This window comes from Cryptotermes secundus, unplaced genomic scaffold (assembly GCF_002891405.2).
Source record: "Cryptotermes secundus unplaced genomic scaffold, Csec_1.0 scaffold70, whole genome shotgun sequence".
NCBI classification, from domain to species: Eukaryota; Metazoa; Arthropoda; class Insecta; order Blattodea; family Kalotermitidae; genus Cryptotermes; species Cryptotermes secundus.
In genome coordinates, this window is record NW_019734964.1 from 321895 (window position 1) to 342600 (window position 20706).

The 20706-nt window shown below is 37.6% G+C and overlaps 1 protein-coding gene across 3 annotated transcripts in view; it reads left to right on the top strand.

Annotated features, from left to right (window-relative positions):
- Positions 1-15240, top strand: part of LOC111868998 (protein brunelleschi) — a 31634-nt gene extending 16394 nt beyond the window's left edge. For all 3 annotated transcript variants that reach the window (XM_023860161.2, XM_023860160.2, XM_023860159.2), the window contains exons 11-21: positions 847-973; positions 2073-2185; positions 3222-3319; positions 3880-4106; positions 4959-5094; positions 6957-7041; positions 7708-7850; positions 7965-8121; positions 8507-8699; positions 11282-11505; positions 14008-15240. In XM_023860161.2, the coding sequence (XP_023715929.1) occupies positions 847-973; positions 2073-2185; positions 3222-3319; positions 3880-4106; positions 4959-5094; positions 6957-7041; positions 7708-7850; positions 7965-8121; positions 8507-8699; positions 11282-11505; positions 14008-14196 (1692 nt within the window). In that variant the 3' untranslated portion in view covers positions 14197-15240. The remainder of the gene's footprint in view (positions 1-846; positions 974-2072; positions 2186-3221; positions 3320-3879; positions 4107-4958; positions 5095-6956; positions 7042-7707; positions 7851-7964; positions 8122-8506; positions 8700-11281; positions 11506-14007) is intronic.
- The last annotated feature ends 5466 nt before the right edge of the window (positions 15241-20706 follow it).

The window sequence follows — 20706 nt, forward strand, 5'->3', positions numbered from 1 at the left end:
CATATCCCTGAACTTTGTGAAGCCACTACACATTTATCTGAATTTAGTTCAAGATATTTACTCAAATTTCTAATTAAATTGACAAGACTGTAATTTATATGCCATGTTCATCTGTAACTGTAGCAATCTCAGTCCTAGAAAGCCAATAGTATATGTTGCTAAGATCTAGAAGTTTGTGACAATTGTGCATTAATACAAATATTATGTTTCTGGACATTATCCAACATCCTGTTTTTATCTGAAACAGGACAGTGGATAATGTCCAGAAACATAATATTTGTAAAATATGTCACACTTGCTCTAGGGGGCACGTGGTAGCATAGTTGGTTGAGGCACTATGCTACAAGCCAGAAGGTCACGGGTTAAATTCCCAATGAGTTCATTGGATTTTCATCAATTGACCTAATCCTTCTAGCTGCACTATGGCCCTGGGGTTGACTCAGCCTCTAACAGAAATGAGTACCAGGAATATTCTTGGTGTTAAAGGGCAGCTGGCGCATAGGGCTGACAACCTTGTCGCCATTTATGAGCCGACTGTCTAGAAAATGTGGGAACCTGAACATCTCACAACCCTATGGGCCTCCACGGCCTCTATACCTTTACTTACTTTTTTACTTTTATGTCACACTTGCTCTCACTAAGTACAGTCACGTTTTTCCATTTATATTCAGTGAATATTGCAACTTGCTGATAAGAAGTGCCTATAATAGTTTAACTTTTTTTTTTCACTTTTACTACCAGAATTTTATGTGTTGTAGAATAAATGTTTAATTAGAGTCTGAATAAAAAATAACCATATCAGTAATATAAACCATTATACTAGTTTATCTGAGAGCTTTGTTTTAGCGTCTTCTTACAAGTGGATCCGTTTTTGAGAGCTTGCCTACTTCACTTTCATTACCACCAGAATCAGGCCCACACCCTGTAATTCTGTCTGGAACACCTAAAGAAATTGGAGAATTGGAAGTCTTAGGTAAGTTGCAATATTTATGTCTTTTTTAACATTCAAAACTAAACCATCTCCTCTCATTAGGAAAATTTATTTAGTTCATGGGTAGTTTATTGTTAGCCTGACAAACACAAAAACCTTAGACTGTGGATGTTTGCATTAAACATGTAATGTTTTTATATATAAAGGGTTTATGTTCACATTCTCCCAACCATCTTACTCTTCATTCTTGACAGTTTTCGTGGTATTTACATTCCAGTCTTCGTCCCTGGCCTCTTCATGCTGCATACAAGAACTGGCACTTCCATTCCCAGAGCCCAAGGTTGATTTCAGGTCACAGATCAAATTTAGATAAAATATTATCTATATTGCCTTTCATACGTTTTTGAAATAGAATTGCTTTTTAATGTGTTATATAAGGTAATGGTAAAATTGTTCCAGTGCCATGTTATGAAGGAATATAAGGGGAATGAAAGTAAAAAGCGCCTTAAATTCTTTTCTTTTTATTGTTGTGGGGTGGGACTAAGTCCCTTGCACTGTGGCCACTTCTGGCCTAGTGTACCAGCCTCAGATGATAGGTGAGGATGAATGTGGGGCAGATGGTGGAATGAAGATTGGCAGGGGAAAGCAAAGTACTTGGAGAAAACCTGCCCCAGCACCACTTTGTCCACCACAAATCCCACTTGACCAAACCCGGGCCGCCGTGGTGGGAAGCCAGCAACTAACCTCTTGAGCTATGGCGCAGCCTCCTTACATTCTTAGTCTTGGCTCTATATGGAGGCAAATGATTGATTTCACTTCCTGCTTTATCACCACTGGAAGAGTCTCCAGAACTCATAGGACTAGAAGGCTGGAGGGGCCCAGAGAGTCATTCTTGATGAGGCACCAAAGAAAAAAATCCCACATCCCGCATAGACTGCAATTCTTTCCATCGAGCTCATAACCTTTAACTTTATTGATTGAAATATCCCAGCTTATTTACCATCATAATTACAGCCATGTTATTGACATAATCTAGGTAAAATACCTGCGGAATAAGAGACTGGCCACTACCCGTGTTTGAAGTGGTAGTTGTCTGTAAATGGTGATGATGAAATATTGAATTTCATCTGTATTTTTTCAGGCTATTCTACACATACACTAGGTGTGAAATCTAACTGTAGGTTACGTCATATTGGCGGGTTTCCACACCCTCAGTATTCAGTTGATGTTATATCTGCCCTACCTAAAATGCAGGTACGTTGTTTTAATCTAAGTTTCACTCTCCATCTTACATATATAAACAGGTATTCCTCAGTCTTTCCAGCTTTATGTGAGAATAGTACCTTAAATGAGACCACTGTCATTTTGTATCACATCCCTCTTGAGTCATCATGATCCCTTAATATTTCTAAGGGTGTCTTCCTATAACAAATTTGTCTCAATTCTTCCCTATCTTTCAATAAGCATCTCCATTTTTTCACTCACTTGGCATCATCTTGTCCTTCCTTGATCTCAGGAATGATCATGTGTCTGGCAGCCTCATTTTTGAACTTTGAAGGAATCCCATCATCATCTGTATGTGATGCATGTCCTTACCAGTTTGGGCAGTTTTTTTTCTAATCATTCTACATGTAAATGTTGTGTAGTTGTTGTTGTTGTTGTTGTTGTTGTTGTTATTGGAGAGGGTGGGTTTCCCCATGCACTTAGACCAGATATTGGTCCATTGTGCGGCCCCCTGTGGTATTCTACCAGTCTCTATACCCTACCGGTACTGGTGTGTGCCATCAGTCCCGACTCAGCCAGCGAGTTTGGCCTCTACTGGCTCAGCGGTATCTTGATGCTTCCCCCATCTACCAGAGGCGTTAGAGACTACTGTTGGGCGGGAAATGTCCTGAATTTGGCTCAGAGGTCCCCTTGAGACATGAGGTTCTTTTACGTGCCGTAAAGCTATGACACGGGACCCACGGCTTAAAGTCCCTCACGGAGGACTTGTTCCCTGAATTTTTCCGCCCTTAAAAATTCCACGACCTCCACGAAGTTTGAACCCGCGTACCTTGAGTCACAAGGTGGGAATGTTACCCCTAGACTATGGAGGCCGCTTGTTGTGTAGTTACTAAGTCTTGGATTTTATTGCTCCAAAGTCACCATTCATAAAAATGTTACCCTATGTTTGTCACAGAATTGTGAAACAGTTAAATAACCTGTTGTTGTTTGATGTATTGACCTTTTTATAATCCTGATTTTAGTGTATCATATTTGATACATAACTACTATCACTATATTTTTTCAGGTCTTGACATCTCTGCCGAAAAGTGCATCTTCAGGTTCTGTAGGAGACACAGTGACTGTAGCTACAAGCACAAACATAACGTTATATGCTGGAGAGAGGTATGGCATACAAATATTTGTAAAATTAATTAAATATTGGATATAAAATTGACTGAATTGCATTGGTTATTTACAACGTCCAACATATCTGGGATCAAACTTAAGCAAAGCTTGAATTAAGTATAGTTAAAACTTCACTTGAATTTTTGTAGTGGCATTTCTGAATATTTATCATTATGCACCCATGTCTATTTCATTGGAGCCTCATTTGTGGTGAAAGTAGAGGAAGATTAGATGCAGACAGAAGGGAAGGATTTAGAAGAATGTAGAGAAGAATGAAAGACTTTATCATAGGAAGTCCAGTCTTGGTGGAAACTTGGACAACGACGATGATGATGATGATGATGATGTTGTTGTTGTTGTTCTTGTTCTTGTTCTTGTTGTTGTTGTTCAAATACAAAATTATTGTATGCTCTGACAGATCTTCTGAAACACCAGAACGTGATGTTATAGTATGGAACGGTTCCATTTGTATGTGTATGTCTTTAAACCAGTTTTTTCTGTGTACTTAGCTATTGTGGACATCTTACTGTACCAGAGTGGTGATTGAAATGTTTCAGTGCTGAATGTGGTGTGACTCTAAGCAATGTTGGGGAACTGCCCATCGAAATGGTGGAGGTGTCAGTGCACTCGACACTAGAACCCTCATTGCAGCAGCAGGTATTCCAGTGGAGCCAGGAGAACCTCCAGGCCCAACTCCCTCTCCAGCCTGGAGCTGATGCAAGCTTCACCATCTATATATACTCTTTGACAGATTTCCTCACACCTGCTGTAGTATTTGAACATGGTGAGTGGAATACTGAAAAATGAAGTGAACTGATGTTCTTTAATGAGAATAAAAAGGTTTATTCCAAAGGAGTGCATATATTTTCAAAATGCATTGTTGCTGTTTTTGCTGTTGCTGCTGCTGTTGTTATATAGCAATTTTTCCTGATTTTCATTCTTATCCATTACCATTATGTATTTCCAAAATATAGAGCTTGATGTACAGACAGTGAAACAAATGGATACTGTGAATTGCATGTATGCATTTATCATATCAGAAAATTTTAAGTAAAAGTTGTAGATTCTAATAATATATATTTTATGCCATATATTTTACCATTTGCTTGTATGATGAGCCATTTTCTGAGAAAATTTATGAAGTTTTATATGAGCTTCATGCAAAGTAGGTGTTTATTGGACTGCTATGAACCAAAATTAACTTGCATAACATCTTTTATTGTCAACTCCTGATACCAGATTTATACAAATCTGTTCATAATTTTAAGGTCTAAATATGCAGACATACATGGCTTTCCCTCACCTTTAGTAAATGCCTTATTACAAAATTATGTTCTAAGAAGTTTAATTTTAGGGGGGTTTAATTCTCAGCCAGTTCACAATCCAGATTTATGTTTATATGTGTTTTTTTTTTCTATCATTCCAGGTAAACACCAGACTACTAATACCTTAAACTACGTCATGAATACTTCCTCTCATCTCTTCGAATTCATTACTCATAATTCTGCCATATTTTGTTACTACATAATCAGAGAAGTCAGTCAGATAATATTCAACAGAATTGTTGCTCTTGATTTATACTTTGTAGATGTTGCAGCAGTCTCACTTGTTATTAAAGTATGTTTCTAATTTATAGATGCAAGCAGCACAGCCTATGGCAGCCAGCCAGCTAGCTTCTTATCAGGACCCAGTTCTCTTCCATCTCGACTTAGCTCCCCTACATTTGGGAGAGAACAAGCATCGAGAAGATCCGAATTGACATCTTCATTCAGGTGAGTCTGGTATGATTTTTTTATGTATTCCTTGCACAAAATTCAGAAATTTAACCCAAAATGATCATCATGTCTCTCTGTTTGCATGTTTAATTTCTGAGGCTACTTCGTGGATTTAAGTGAAATTTGATACTAAAAATGCATACCAAAACTCTCACATTTGGTTTTTGTGGTTACTGGTCTCTTAGAATGTCTACTTTGCATGATGCTCAAATTGTTCTGAGTTATGTCTTTTGGGCTATAACACTCTGTAGTCAGGTGAAAGTCAACTGACATTTTGAAGGAATATGTCACTCCATCTTCAGAGTTGTTTGCTGCCCTTCATTCTGGTTTCTTACTTGGCTTACACTTCAACCCTGAAGATGTTCCTGCAGAACATAGTTGACTTTCACTGGACTACATATCATTATATTATATAATAACCACCAATGTGAGAACCTCAAGTACTACAAATGTTTCTGTGTTTATGTAGTGTGATATCTGTAGTGATATCACCTTCACAACATACATAGATATTTATGTACAATGAATGGTCATATAGGTATGCAAAATAGCAGTTAACTTTTGTTTGTTTATGTATTAATTTAGCAGTACAGCACATTGTTTTCTGTGAGATTTTTGAAAATATTTGGTTTGTTGTAAATTAGTAGAACTAGGACATAACAGTAAAGTTATCACTGTGCTTAAGTAAGCAAACTGATTCACATTGGAGAGTGGAAGTATATTTCTGTGCATTTTTTACCTTGATACTAGATCAGAGTATGTGGTCGGCTTCAGTCCCTGGTCACTTTATGATCTGGGGAAACCTCAGTACTCATTGGACAGGAGGCAGAGTGGTCCCCAGAGCTGCTCTTGGCCTTGTGACAAAGAGAAAATTTTCTTCCCCTACTAGGAAATGAACCCTAGTAATCCATCCATACCCAGTCTCTGTACTGACTCAGTTACTTCAAACCCTAAAGTTGTCAGTAATGGTGTAATTTAAATTACTGTACTAGCATTTGTCTAAAAAGATGAAGGGAACCATAGAAAATCCTGGCGGAGATAGCTGGTTGTGAGATTTATTCAAGGGACAGCCATGGTGCAAGTTATGTGTGCTACGCTATCAGCTGTGTACATCAAGAAATAAATGTTCAAGTTAAGTCACGGTGATTTTAACCAGTAGTTCTAATTGAGAAACCAGGCATGCACTGGAAAATATACTGTAACACTAAAAAAGAGATCATAGTGTCAGATGTGGCCACTTTCTGTTTATTGTATTAATTGAAGCCAATATAGTATTTGAAAGTCTTTGTCTTAAGACAAGTAGCATAAGAAGAAAATGAGCTGGAACTGAAACATTCATCTTATTAAATGCTACAACAGTTTTGCTGGTATACTTTTCAAACCAGTCATGATTTATAAAAATAAATCTATTTATATATTCAGTTTTGCCTGAAAAAATTGTAATGGTCTCTAAGTATTAAAATTAGACTTAAAAAATGCAATGAGTGAGCAGTGTAATGCAGACATTTAAAACCTAATACAAAACTTTTATAGAATATGAAGTGAGATCATAACATTTCAGTAGATGTAAAACTACAAGCAGCATTAACAAAATGAGGTTTATGTGTGCACACACATGCACACATGCACAGAAGGAGCTGTTTTCCAGAGCCCATTGTGAAATTCAATATATTATCACCTGTAGCCATCATTCATGTGTGTGTATATGTTCTGGACCCATAGAAGGCAGAAATGTCATCAATATAGAGAGATGTCAAGACTGATGGGCCAAGTTCATGCTATAATACTTCTAATTTTCTACCACCAACAGATCCAGCAGTTGCCCTGTTTCATTGTAATAAGGCAAGTTTAATTTATAGATCAGGTGGCAGCAGCCATTCAGGAAGCAGCCTTGGTTCATCTCGTTTGCCCTTTTCCAAGCTTAGTGCTCCAAATGCATCAAAGGTGAATATTTAACACGGTAATAAACCCAATCTTATGTTCCATTTGAACATACAAAAATATAAAGATGTGATGGGTACAAATGATTTTAATGAATTGTGTATGAATATGTGTTTGTTCCTATTCTGTATACTGCATGATATTGTGCAGAATAATTCAGTATCTGTTGCTACTTAGAATTTGTTTGTATTCAGTAAATCTCAGATTATCAAAATTATTGGTGCTCAAAATTTTGGACTTCATTGTTTGGGATTTTGAATTATATGTATGTTATGAGTCTGTATACATGTAGTGTATTGTATTTGCTGCAGCCCAAAGCTATGTTTGTTATTGTAATATTTTACTGTAGATTTTTACATTTCACATCATTTGTTTACTTTGAAGCATTAATAACATTGAGAGAAGACCTCAAAATGCAATAAGCAGAAGAGTCTTTGAGATTTAAAATGACAATAAATTTAATAAGGATTCACCCAACACAGTTTCTTTTTTCTTCCTCAGTGATCAGTTGTGTTAGCTTATATCAACTGTGTGTATTATCCATCAGAACACAACACTCAAACATATAACTGATATAAGTTAACGTATCCGGATGCATTTCTTAAAGAATTGTGTTAGAATTATCATACCATATCCTGTCATTTGTAATTTTAATAACATGTTTCGCAGGTCATGGAAGGGCAACTAAAGTTGAGATACTCTGGTGGAGCAGGCCAAGAAGCAGGATACTGTCGGGTCAGTTCTGTCACTCTTAGTGTTGAAATGTTGCCTTCTGTACAAATCACAAACTGGGATGTTCTTCCAGCAGAGACGTGAGTTATATTTTCTTGCAGTCTGCCCACATCTTGTTACTCTGAAGCATTGCTAGTATTGTTTAGTGGTGCATAGGAGGGGAGGTAAAGGGATGTGTGTGTCCTATATTGCAGAAATTCTCAGTTCTACCTAGTTCTGGACATTGCTAACATTACTAGTCATGAGTTGGAACTGCAGTACACTCCATCCAAGTGCATCTTAATTGAAGGAAATGAGTCCTGTCGTATCCCTGTACCAGTTAATCGTTGCCCTCTTTCTAAGCTTACCAAGGTAAGTCTTTATCCTATTTTAATTATTCTGAATATAGACACTAAGGACTTGATAGACCAACATGTCATATGGAAGTGATGTATCGTGCAGGAGAAGGATTAATGCAAGAAAATATGTCATCTCAGATATGTTTCATGAGATGGACAGCAGAGTGCACCCTTTGTTACTCATAAAATAAACTGTAAAATAATGACAGAACTCTTGTTGAGATGGTGAGTTCCTCAAATAACCAGTGGATACCAGGGTAACTTTCTTAGTATACTTAGGCCGTGATATTAGTTGATCAGTCTTTCTGTTTTCAGCTCCAGTGATTTTGAATGGCATAGTGCTAGGGTGTGAGTTTGCATGAAAGAATGATGTAATTTGAACTGTCTTTGTCATCCAGCTTTATCAAGGTGGAAAAATTTCTGCTGATGATCGTCTAGAATTAGATCAGATATGTAGTGAGCACATTGCATCTTCAGTGGACTTACGCTGGCACATTCTGTCAAGTGGTACAAGGGGACGAGTCTCCCTGAAAGGAATTACTCTAACTCCAGAGATGCTGGATCTTGTCCGCATGTCACCATTACAGTGGGGTATGTATTGTTCCTTCTATATCATTGTGATAATATTACAAAAGAATAACAAGGGGGTTCATTGTTCTAAAAAACATTAACCCAGTTTAGATTCAGTTCTTGAATGAAGGTTTTGACCCTTCTTTTGAAAATTATACACTTCTTGGGTATGGAACATTTTTTATGAATTTCCTCATTTATGTGGAAGTTTTTCTAATGACTGTATTCTCTGCAACCACTGGAACATTTAATACATTCATTACGTATTTCGGTTTAATAAGCCACCTTCATTATTGATCTGCAGGCAATCAAAGTAAATGTTATTATGGAGGTAGATTTATAAGTGCTGGGAATGAAGCATTTTGTATTTATCTCTTTTGTTAGGTCCAGTACTTATATGACAAAGAATGTGTTGGTCATATCATAGCTAATGTTATATCTACTCAAATGCAGTGTCTTGAATATCCAACACAGTACATTTTGTAAAGAGTAATTTCAACTATCTGTTCATGTCATTTTCCAGGAAGGATTAGAATTACTTCATTTGCTTCAACAGTAAATGTATGCATCTCCAAGCAATTTTTTCTAGGAAGATGGCGTTCTCAGCACCATTTCCTTATAATGCAGTGTAGGGGGAAATAATATAGTATCATGTCCAGCATTCATTCATGTGTTTGTCACCACATAATAGATTTTGAATTAATGTATGATTTTTTGTGAAACTGTATGATCACTAGGGGCCACTCCACCTTCATAGTTTTAATATCTTACCAGCAACAACATGAACATGGTGACTGCATACTTCTGTAGCAAGAGTGGTACTAGAAGTGCTTAATATAGGACCCTGAAATTTGGCATGGAAAAGGCTGTTCAGTGACATGACAGCCTCTACATCCATCTGGGTCTTAGTGTAATGATAAGTAATGGACATTAGAATTAGGCATGTGAAATTTTATTTGTAGATTGTTTAAACTTTTGCCTAAAATTGTTGTTTGAAACTTGGTTTATGTGTTAAAACTTAAAGGATAAGAAGAGTGAAAATTATGTGTAGCAAATATGACATAGCCAGAATCTGTATTAGTCAAAATCAGGCACAGAGTTAGGTTTGATTTTATAATTATTTATACATTAATAATGATGATAAAAAACATAATATACAAGGGTTGGAACTTTAATAGTGGCAACACTGCTGTAGGGACGCCATGTAACAGAACCAAATAATGTCGCTTATACCACATGTTAGTTACATACCTACCTTACCTCAGAGCAAATGGACTCTCCCTTCCCTTATCACGCGCATGCACAGTGATGAGAAGAACAGAGCCTCGTGTTAGCTGGCGGTCTAATGTGGTGTTGTCACGATGTTTTTGAAACAGGAAAAACGGAGTTGGATAAAGATTGAGTGTGCCAGAGGCCATACAGCATGAAAGTATCATCAGGGTCTTCAAGAGGCTTGCGGGGAATCTGCATTGCCTTACAGAACAGTGGCAAGGTGGATAAAAGCCTTCAACAAGGGACGCCAAAATGTGGCAGACATGCGTCAGCCAGGTCGTCCTAGTGTCAGTGAAGAAGAGGTGTATGCTCTTTCCATGTTACTGGAGAGTGATCGACGCAATACGATTCGAGAGCTGGCCCGAGAGACAGGATTAGCCCATATGACTGTGCTTCACACTGTGAAGGAACGCCTGGGCATGAGAAAAATTGCATCACATTGGGTTCCACAGGATTTGATGAAAATGCAGAAATGGCTACGATATGACGTTGCTTGTAAACACTTGGAGCACTATGAGCGCATAGGAGAGGCTTTCTTACACCATATCATTACACTCGATGAGACATGGACCAAATCGTACGAGCCACAAATGAAACACCAATCGAATGAATGGTGTCATTACGGGTCACCATGAAAATCAAAAGTTCTTCAGAACCCCAGCAGTGTGAAAGTTATGGTGATTCTCGTATACAACTGTGATGGTGTTATCCTAACGCCTACCGTTCTCTGACAGCATTTTGTCAATGCGCAGTATTACTGTTCATTTTTGAACAGGACCTGCGACCAGCTTTGAGAAAGAAGCGGCAACAATTTCTTCAGAACCCACCCATCATTTTGCAGGACAATGCTCAGCCGCATGCAGCACAAGCTGTGGCTGATTTGTTTGATCGACAGGGCTAGGAAGTGCTGTACCATCCACCATACTCCCTGTACTTAAACCCTTGTGACTTTGACTCGATTCCTAAGATGAAGGAACCACTTTGTGGCATTCGCTTCAGAACTGTTCCAGAGATTCTTCAGGCAGTAGACCACTCCATTCGAACTATCAACACAACAGGCGCTGCTAAAGGTATCCTATGACTTCAACATCACTGGCAATGGGTTGTACACAATGCTGGTGACTACACTGAAGGACAGTAAAACTTTGAAACATGCATCTATTTTGTATCAGTTGTAAATAAATAGTTGCCACTATTAAAGTTCCAACCCTTGTACATACAGTAATATGTTCCTGCTATTCTTATTGGATGAAAGAAAGGGTGGAGAGAAATGTTTTGTCCAAGAGTCATATCTTCCCATTCCATGAGCTGTTGCACATATCTGTTGGCAGAAGTGACACTGAACTCGCAGCCTGTGAAACCCCAGGAAGAACTGAACTGCCGCGCAGGTCAGTGCCTTCAGCTTGGCATCTCCATACACAACTTTCTGGAGAGGTCACTGTGGCATGTATGCTTGGCAGTGCAATTCTACCAGGACCACCAAAATGGTGTAAATAATTACCGTCTGGAAACTAGACTAGCAAGTGCAGGTGCATCTAAAGTTATTCTTCCAGAGGTAAGAAATTGTGTACTATAATTGACTGCTATGTTATTAAGCAGCATGTCTAATGTCCTCAGGTATTGTCTGTCTGAATTTCTTGGCCTCTTCTTGCCTCAGCAATGGTAGAGGAATACATTTTTCAAAAGGTTAATACTGTGTAGGAAAATAATGGTACCTGAGGGCCCGATGTTAATATTCACCCTTTCCTTGTNAAAAGTTATTCTTCCAGAGGTAAGAAATTGTGTACCATAATTGACTGCTGTGTTATAAAGCAACATGTCTAATGTCCCCAGGTATTGTCTGTCTGAATTTCTTAACCTCTGCTTGCCTCAGCAATGGTAGAGGAATACATTTTTCAAAAGGTTAATACTGTGTAGGAAAATAATGGTACCTGAGGGCCCGATGTTAATATTCACCCTTTCCTTGTGTGAGAGAAAGGAATAGAATGTGGAGAAACCCACCATGGTTTCAGACAGTCTTGAACACAACACATTTGGCACAGAAGTTGAACACCTTACTCGTAGACTGCCAAAACCCAACATGACTTGAAACGTGTATTTCAGTGAAGTACACATATTTCTCAACTACTTTATTTGCTTTTTATGTACCTTATTGTTTATTATTGCCGATAATGAGTTTTTTATGTTGTATTTTAGCGTCCTGTTGCACTGATCTTCGTCCATGATATGTAAGCAATGTCCGTCTTTTAGTGCACTCAATTTTACTTGTTACTTCACAACATGTTTCGGCACTACAGAGCCATCATCAGGTGCTCTATTTACGTCAATCTATTTCATTGCTTGCCATTACGTCATTGTAAAATTTAAAAAGTATTTAAAAATGTTCGTCAATTATAATAAATATATATACTAAAAACTTGTTAAGATTATTTATCTTATCTGTCCCAATTCTAACACCACGCATAGTTTCACCACTATGGGAGTCGTTCCTCTTATTCTCAGGGTATATCGTGTCTAGTGTTGCATGTTCCCTGTTTGGTTGCGGGTGTTGTAGTACAACACCTGCAACCAAACGGCACTGTAGTGCCGAAACATGTTGTGAAGTAACAAGTAAAATTGAGTGCACTAAAAGACAGACATTGCTTACATGTCCTGGACAAATGAGTTTGTTGCTCAAAAGTTGAATGCACAACAGGTATTATCCTACAGAGTTATAAATTATTTTTTTCTGATTTCATGAAGCATTTTTTATATGTAATGAATGTTGTAAATGTTAATGATATCTGGATGTTTTGCTATGATTAGCCATTTTGAGAAATATAAGAAAATTGAGTTTGGGATTTATATAAAGTAGGTACTGTAGTTTACAGATACCAAAATTAAATTTGTTAAAGAATACTATATTATATTTAAGCATCCTGTTGCACTGTACACTTCTATATGTAATAATACAAATGCCGTCGTCAATGCAACAATTTATTTGGTTGTAGTTCTTTGTCTTTTCTTCCTCTACACTACATGTTTTGGCCGTAACTGGCCATCATCAGGTGTATTTTTCACTATGTAGCTGTCACACTGCACACGATCCACAATCTAAAACATCAGCCTGTCAGTTTTGTTTAAAATCTCACCAATATACGCTTGTCAATTTTGATTTTAGAATTCCAGTTGAAAAAAAAAATTTAAAATTCAAAATTTAAAGTTTTAAATCACAGGGATACCTGCTCTGTGTCTACATGTGCTGCGGCAGCTATTTCTTGTCTCCAGCACCGTTCATGTATTATCTGTAATACACAAATATTCGTATTACTATCCTATGTTCCTACATTATTCTTATATGTTTCATACTGTTGTGTGTACTTACTCTGTGCAGGCTCTCTGTGTGTGTGTCACTGCTAATATTTAATACTTTTGCCGTCTGGTGTGTTGTGTGCTGTGTTTTTATGTTGTTGAGTGTAGGAGAGGAAGGGGTAGTGTGGAGGGGGAATACCGTTAGTCTGTATAGATCTCGCATATTGTTTGAAATATGGGATTATGTGTTTCTACGTGTGTGTCATTCATGTGTAGGCCTTTCTTACTTACTTTGTATATATGGTATTTCTCTAGTGTATTCACAACTGCATTTGTATTATTACACATAGAAGTTGTTAAAGAATTTTTAGTGTTGACCCCCAGTGCCAAATTAATTTAAACACATTCAGTAGTTTCAGAGGTGAAACATGTAAATAGACAAGATAGATATGACCTTCATAGTATTTGTTCATTTTATGCACTGTATGCAAAGAACACGTCAAAATTAAAATTGAGCTATCAGAAACTAATTTTGCACAGAGAAATCTCTACACATTGCGTGTAATGGCTAACAACTACAGCTCTGTATGTTTGAATTAGGTGCAGGTATGTTCATTTTGTTTAGTACAGTTTTGATGGGTAATGCAGTTACTGAACTTTGTTTCTGAAAAGTGTGACAAGAGTGGCCTTGTGTTGCACATCTGATCTCTTAGACATTAATATATTTATTTTGTTTACAAGGCCCATGTTTTGTTTTGAATTTCAGCTGGAGGAGCAGGGCAGTGCATATCATGAATGTAGCATTGTGTTCTTCACTCCTGGCCAGTACAAAGTTGATATTCAGTGCTCTTCCCAGGACAACCATCCTACAGAAGACAAAGATCAGACCCTGAATGATATATGTCACACTTGGAAGTTTACTCCACCTGTTGCCATAACAGTTGTTGATGAATGAGTTTACTCAGATCATTATTTATACTGCCCTTGTCTCAGTTGAATGTTCCTGCAATGAAAGGAGCATGTTTGTATGGTTGCAGCTACGAGACTTATGTATGTAGGAAAACCACTTAGTATGCTGTTTGATTTTGTTTACACAAAACACATGCATAAATTAATTCAAATATTTGAAAATAAATGGCCCAAAATTGTAAGTTAATCTGTTGTAGAAGTGCATTACAGATCACCCACATAAAAGTTGAAATATCGATGGAAGAGGACAAGGAGGAAAATGAAGAAGAGGATATTACAGTTTTGTCAAATAAATGAACTATTTAAACTTTATAAGATTTGACGTTTTATGGCAGTGAGTGCAACCTGCAACAGTAACTTATTGTTATTCACAATAAGTGATTATGAAAGGTAATGAAATATGCCATATTGCATTTTGAAAACGTGTCATTACATTACTGTGACAATAGACTAGAAGTTATCCAGCAAGCTGGCTTAAGGAGTATCGTTTCTATATTGCATTCTTGAGGTGCCTAGTTCAAATCTCAGCCAGGACACTATCTTCTTGGTTGGGGGGGGGGTCATGGTTTTCCTCAGCCCCTCCAAGCAGATGCCAAGATAGTACCATAAATTTACCCATAACTGCTTCCTTTCATATCCTTTCCATTTCATTATTTATTATCTTCCAGTCATTTGACATTATCTTCTGAGTTACTTATGGCATCCTCAAATAAACTGTAAACTTTCCCATCTTGATACCTTCTTTCTTGATGAAAGAGGAATAATGAAAGCATTTGGGTCACCCTGTGTAATTTGCGTTATACTTGCAGTGGTCAGTAAGTCTTGATGACAGAGAAATAGAAGTAAAATGTGGTCACATTTTATACAAATTTGAAATAGAGCAATATAAAAAATATTAGTTAAGTCTTACTTCATGCACAAAGTTTGAAATAATACAAATCCCACAAAAAATTAGCAATAAACAGGGTGTTTCACGACTTTAGGGCATAACTGCAGGAGGTGATTTCCTAGGTCTTTGTGATCAAAAAAGTTCATATAAACATGTGTCCGATTTTGAACGGTTACAGGGTTATGACCGTTTTAAACTCAGAATAGAAGGTAACGATTACTGACAATAAACGGAACAAAATAATAAACCAGCATAATACATGATACATTTAAAGTATGACTATAAAGTTAACTTCGTGAAATTACCTTTAATTTGAACTGATTGGTGCTTAAAGCTGATTTTCGAAAATGTCACCGCCAGCTGCAACGCAGGCTGCGGACATACCAACCCACCATGCCTTAGGTACCTCTCAAGTGTCGAGATAACGAGAACGCTCTGTCTGTAGCTGGCTAAAAATAGCGACCCGCCAGATGACAGACGTGGTTCACATGAGGGCGTGTACGGGAATGAAAAAACGGTCATAATTCCGTAACTGTCCAAAATTGGACACATGTTTATATGAACTTTTTTGATCACAAAGACCTAAATTCGTGAAACATCCTGTATATATATTCCTATGAAAAACCTCGTCTTGAATTGTGTGAGGTCTTCAGGAATGCTTCCTTCGCACAAAATGCAACCATGCTGTAATTTACTTCCATTACAACCCAGCTTTATCCATATCTCCTACTTTCTTCTGAGTGGCAGGACAGTGCCTCTTTAAGTAAAGTGATTGATGAGATGTAATGTTTTTGTATTCGCTTGAATATTTATAATATTGTATTTTATTGATTATTGAAACACACATATTAATTTATTTAGTAAATTTTCAATGCTATCCATATGCATTGTGTTGGATCATGACAGAGCACTCTTTTTTTTTTTGAGGTAATTTGTATCAATATTCCTGAGTCTTTTCATACTTAGTTGCATTCTGTTGTTCATGTGTATTTATTTCATTGTTAATATTTCCTATGTTTCTATGTATTTATTTCATGGTTAATTTTTTCACGGTAAACAGAAAGTAATCCTGATATTTCATGATAATGTTAATATTGTATAATGTTGAGGAGAAATATATATTACCAGACTGCTCAAATTACTTTCTCTGATAATTAAGAAAGTTGAAAATGCTTGCTTGCCACAACTAAACTCTTGCCATGAAGGAATTCAAGATCTAAATTGCTATGTTGTCTTACAATAGGTGATGCATGTAAACGTATTTTCAGACTTTCAATATGACGTAACAGTTTACATCTAGTTTTCTGGTGGATTAAATTTGGCTTGCACAATTTGTGTAACTTCTTGTACCTGCCTAGCCAGCACTTCCAGACAGTAAAATCAGTAAATATAATTTGGGATGCCAAATGTAATCATATGTTCCCACAAGACAAATTTGTAAAATCTCTGTTTGTAATTATGGAATACCACTTACAACTCCATTAACAAAGGTTTAAAATTTGACCACATTAGGGTTATCTTCTTCATTTACTTGAAAATTTTTAGCATGAGAGAGAGGGTAAGGGATTCATTATAACAATTTATTTGGTATGTAAATGTACCTCAGATTCACAAAATAAATTACTTTGAATGGAGCTCGTGCTTAAGTCTCAAAATGAGGTAACAAGAATTCATAATATTGTCATGATTTGGGGGTGAGTGACTGTAGATGGGGTATGGATTGGGTATTGGATTTAGTGACCACATATACACCACACAGAACTACACTTTACACATCACTGACACACACAACTTAGTGTCCTCAGCCTATTAGTCTCCACTAGCCATTTCCTGGCAACAGTGTTAACACAGTAGAGATTCTTCAGCTTCCCACGCTCAGGTCCTCTTGTCACAATCACCTGTACAGAACTCTTGTCAACTGACACCTCAACTAACTGGATCTCAGGCTGGCGGCCATTTTACACCAACCTCCTTGTCTTCTCTTTGCAGGCTGACTTTCAATTAAACTGCACTTCAGTCAGAGTCAGAGTTACTTTACGACTGGCAGTTTACTGCCAGTCAGTTCGTCTTGGCATCAGGCCCCTTGAGGCCCACGACCAGAGATTTTTTTTTCAACTGAACTCTTGCGGTAATAGTCCTTATGTAACATCATCTCTGACAAGAAGATGGGTCTGTCTCGTATGAATACATTCGACCTTTCGTCAAGTGTATATTTTGCACATATAATGTTATCGAATACTCTTCCTTTTGCTTTACACACAAATCCTCTGTAGGTACTGGCTTTACAGAGCAGATCATTCCTAACTTACAGATCTTATGCTACAATGAAGACTTAGTCATTTGAACGGTCATAAGCTTGACCACCGCCAAGTTTAAGCCTTGAACGGTCATAAGCTTGACCACCGCCAAGTTTAAGCCTCTTATATTTTCCGTGTCTGGCTTCACCTTGTCCTATACCACGAACATGTTCAGTATCATGATTTTCTATGACTTCTGCTTGTCGTCTGCACAATTTTGTTACATAATCATATACATGTGGAACATTGAAAGTCGTGTGCAAGTCACGGACTGGTGTGCACCTTGGAAAATTTCCAATGGTGCCCAAAACCTTGTTTTGAATGTGCTGCAATTTTAGGAGATAGGTGTCTGACCCTAATTCCCAGGCGATAGACTGGATGTCATTTCCGCGGGAGTGTGTTTACCAACCGTTAACCAAGCCATGTGTTGCTCTTCACAGTCGTTACACAACAACATTTTAGTGCAAACAGCAACAAACCTGGCAAAGCTTCCCAAAATAAAAGTGCAGACTTCTTCAAGATGCAACAAAGCAAGAACTTGAGTGCTCTCTATTGGGAAGCAAGAAGCAAAATGGGCTAAATGATGCCAAATGCAGCCACTGGAAACCAACCAACCATCATTACTACATGCTGCAATGTATTATGTCAGACACTATTCATTGTCATGGCATCTGTGCTGGCAGAGACTTTTAAGAAGTCAGTTTGAATGTCATTATTTGCCATTTGACAGTCATACTTTTGATTCCAATGAGGGCGGTGTTCAGACTGTTGTGTTTGTAGCAATAGTACCATTACTCAACATGTATTTCTGAACATTATATATTTCTTTAGCATTCCATATTGTCAAATTTGCTTATAAAAGCTTTTTCAAGTGGAATCCCTACATTTAATTAATGTTCTTACTTGGTTCTGTGTTTAAGTAGTGCAAAATTCAAATTGCAAACCTTGGTCTTAGATCTTTTCTCCTTTTTATAACCTAGTAGTGTTAATTTTTCATGAAAGATCTGAACTTTTAAATGGTGATTTGGAAACTGCATTATATAATAGAGATCAGCATACTATTATGTTGACCTGGGTTTAAGTTCTGTTTATTTGGTTGGAGACACACATAAAGACACACTAGAGACTATACTTCACCCTCATACTTCAGTTAATTGATGTGCATGTGAAGTACACCAGAAATTTTATAAAGATTGTATTTAGAACTATAACAGTTTTGTGTTCAAGGAACAATAATTTTTTTTAATACAAGAAACATGCACATATGTATATGTTTTTTCAGAGAAGTTACGAAACGTGAGCACCAGCAACTTTGATGAAGGTTAATAACTTGTACATTAGAAATAAATCTTAGCCTTTCCACTTTCATAAATTATTAGAACAGGCAATTAATAATAAAGTTATTACTTTTCTGTGTTCTAAAATTTAGTGAAGTATGAAGGCGTATTATTTTTACAAGCTGTACATAGAATCCCTGAAATGTGTATCCTCTTTTCGTTGCTAGGCAACGGCTCTGTAAAAATGTTACCGCGGCAACGAATATACGCAGGAAGAGAAGAATTGTTGGACGCTTCGTTTTCGTACACTTCCTGTCCTATGAAGGGAAAGCAGGCGACTGGTTCTTCCCAGAAATTCTTGTTTTTCTTTATGGCCCTAAGTTCCGCGAATTCCATGTTATGTGAGTTTACAGTAGGGTAATCCCCCCGCCTTCCTGTTTGTGGAAGATTGCTGTACTTATTTCCCTAATTTAAAAATAGAGAACAAAACAAAGCACTTCATATGTACATTTAATCTAATTAATTAATTCGCATAGTGGGGGGTGGAGTCCAACTGGGTCCACTCGGCACGGCGGCCACTGATTGGCCTATTGTAGCCTGACGCGGGTGATTATGATGATGGAGAATTTGGTGGAATGAAGATTGGCAGGGGAAACCGAAATACTCGGAGAAAACCCGCCCCAGCGTCACTTTGTCCACCACAAATCCCACTTGACCAGACCCGGGATCGAACTCGGGCCGCCGCGGTGGGAAGCCAGCGACTAACCGCTTGAGCTATGGCGCGGCCTCTACATTTGATCTAAATATTTACAGTAGGATGGTTTGCTTGTACCGTTCCGAGACAAGGTGTTCTGTTAACCTTCCATGTTGTTCATGAATGCAAATTCACCTCAAAAGAGCAGGCGATGTGCTTATTCAGATCTAAAACACATGCGTACTATAGTTACAAAACATGAAAACTAAAAATTTCATAAGCGTTCACGGGTGACATTAGGATCTTCTTGTTAAGGACAGAATTCATTTGCAGTCTCTTTAAATGAATCAGTGCTATTTTGCCTGTAAAATATTTTTGGCATGTTCCTGTGTACGTAAGTTTTCATCATAAGTAGTATAATTTTAATCACAGTATTAATTACATTATTTACGTGCCCAATCGGTTTAGCGACTGGCTACTGGCTGGATGACCAAGGGGTTGGAGTCCTAGTCCCGGTAGGGTCAAGAATTTTAATTTCTCGATCTGTTTCAGACCGACTCTGGGGTCCACCCAACCTCCAATTCAATAGGCAAAGGAGGCTCTTTCCCCGAGGTTGAAGCTGACCACTCACCTCCAACTTAGTGCCGAGGTCAAGAAACCATGGGTCTATACATCCACTCCCCCATACGCCTTCATGGCGTAGGGATTAATTAGTTAAGCTCGGGGACTTCACCTTTTACATAGCGGTTCCTTAGATACCACGTTAATGAAGGTTTACATTTTATCATGAAATCATGGCCTTTCGCTATACGTAGCGGGTACTGCATTTGGGGCGGCCTTTCGGGGTTATATGACCCTTCTCAATATTCAGGTTATATCACGGATGAATATACCATTGACGTCAATATAATATAGCGTTGCTTTCAGTTAAATAAATACGTACTCGTACTTTAAAGTACGGGTGCAGTGTCACCCCGCAAGTAGGTGCACCAAGCACCACACTCTCTGATGAGTATCTGGTTTTATATTTTGGGAATCGTAAATTACTGATGACTTCATAAATATGTTATACATCTGTCTTTAACGAACGACTTTGCCTATAAATTTATTTGAAATTCAGAATCCTCAGAACGAAGCTCATGACAATATTAAGAGTCGCCCAATAAGATCGTTTGAAACTGAAATTAGGAACATTATATTATTTGAAACTCTGAAGTTATAACTATTCTGACTACTAAGCTCGTTCGAAGAGAGAAGCAGGACAGGAAGAGGAAGCCATGTTAAAATGTGAGCCACTAATGAGTCCAGTTTTGTGGGTACTGTCAGTAGACGGAACATG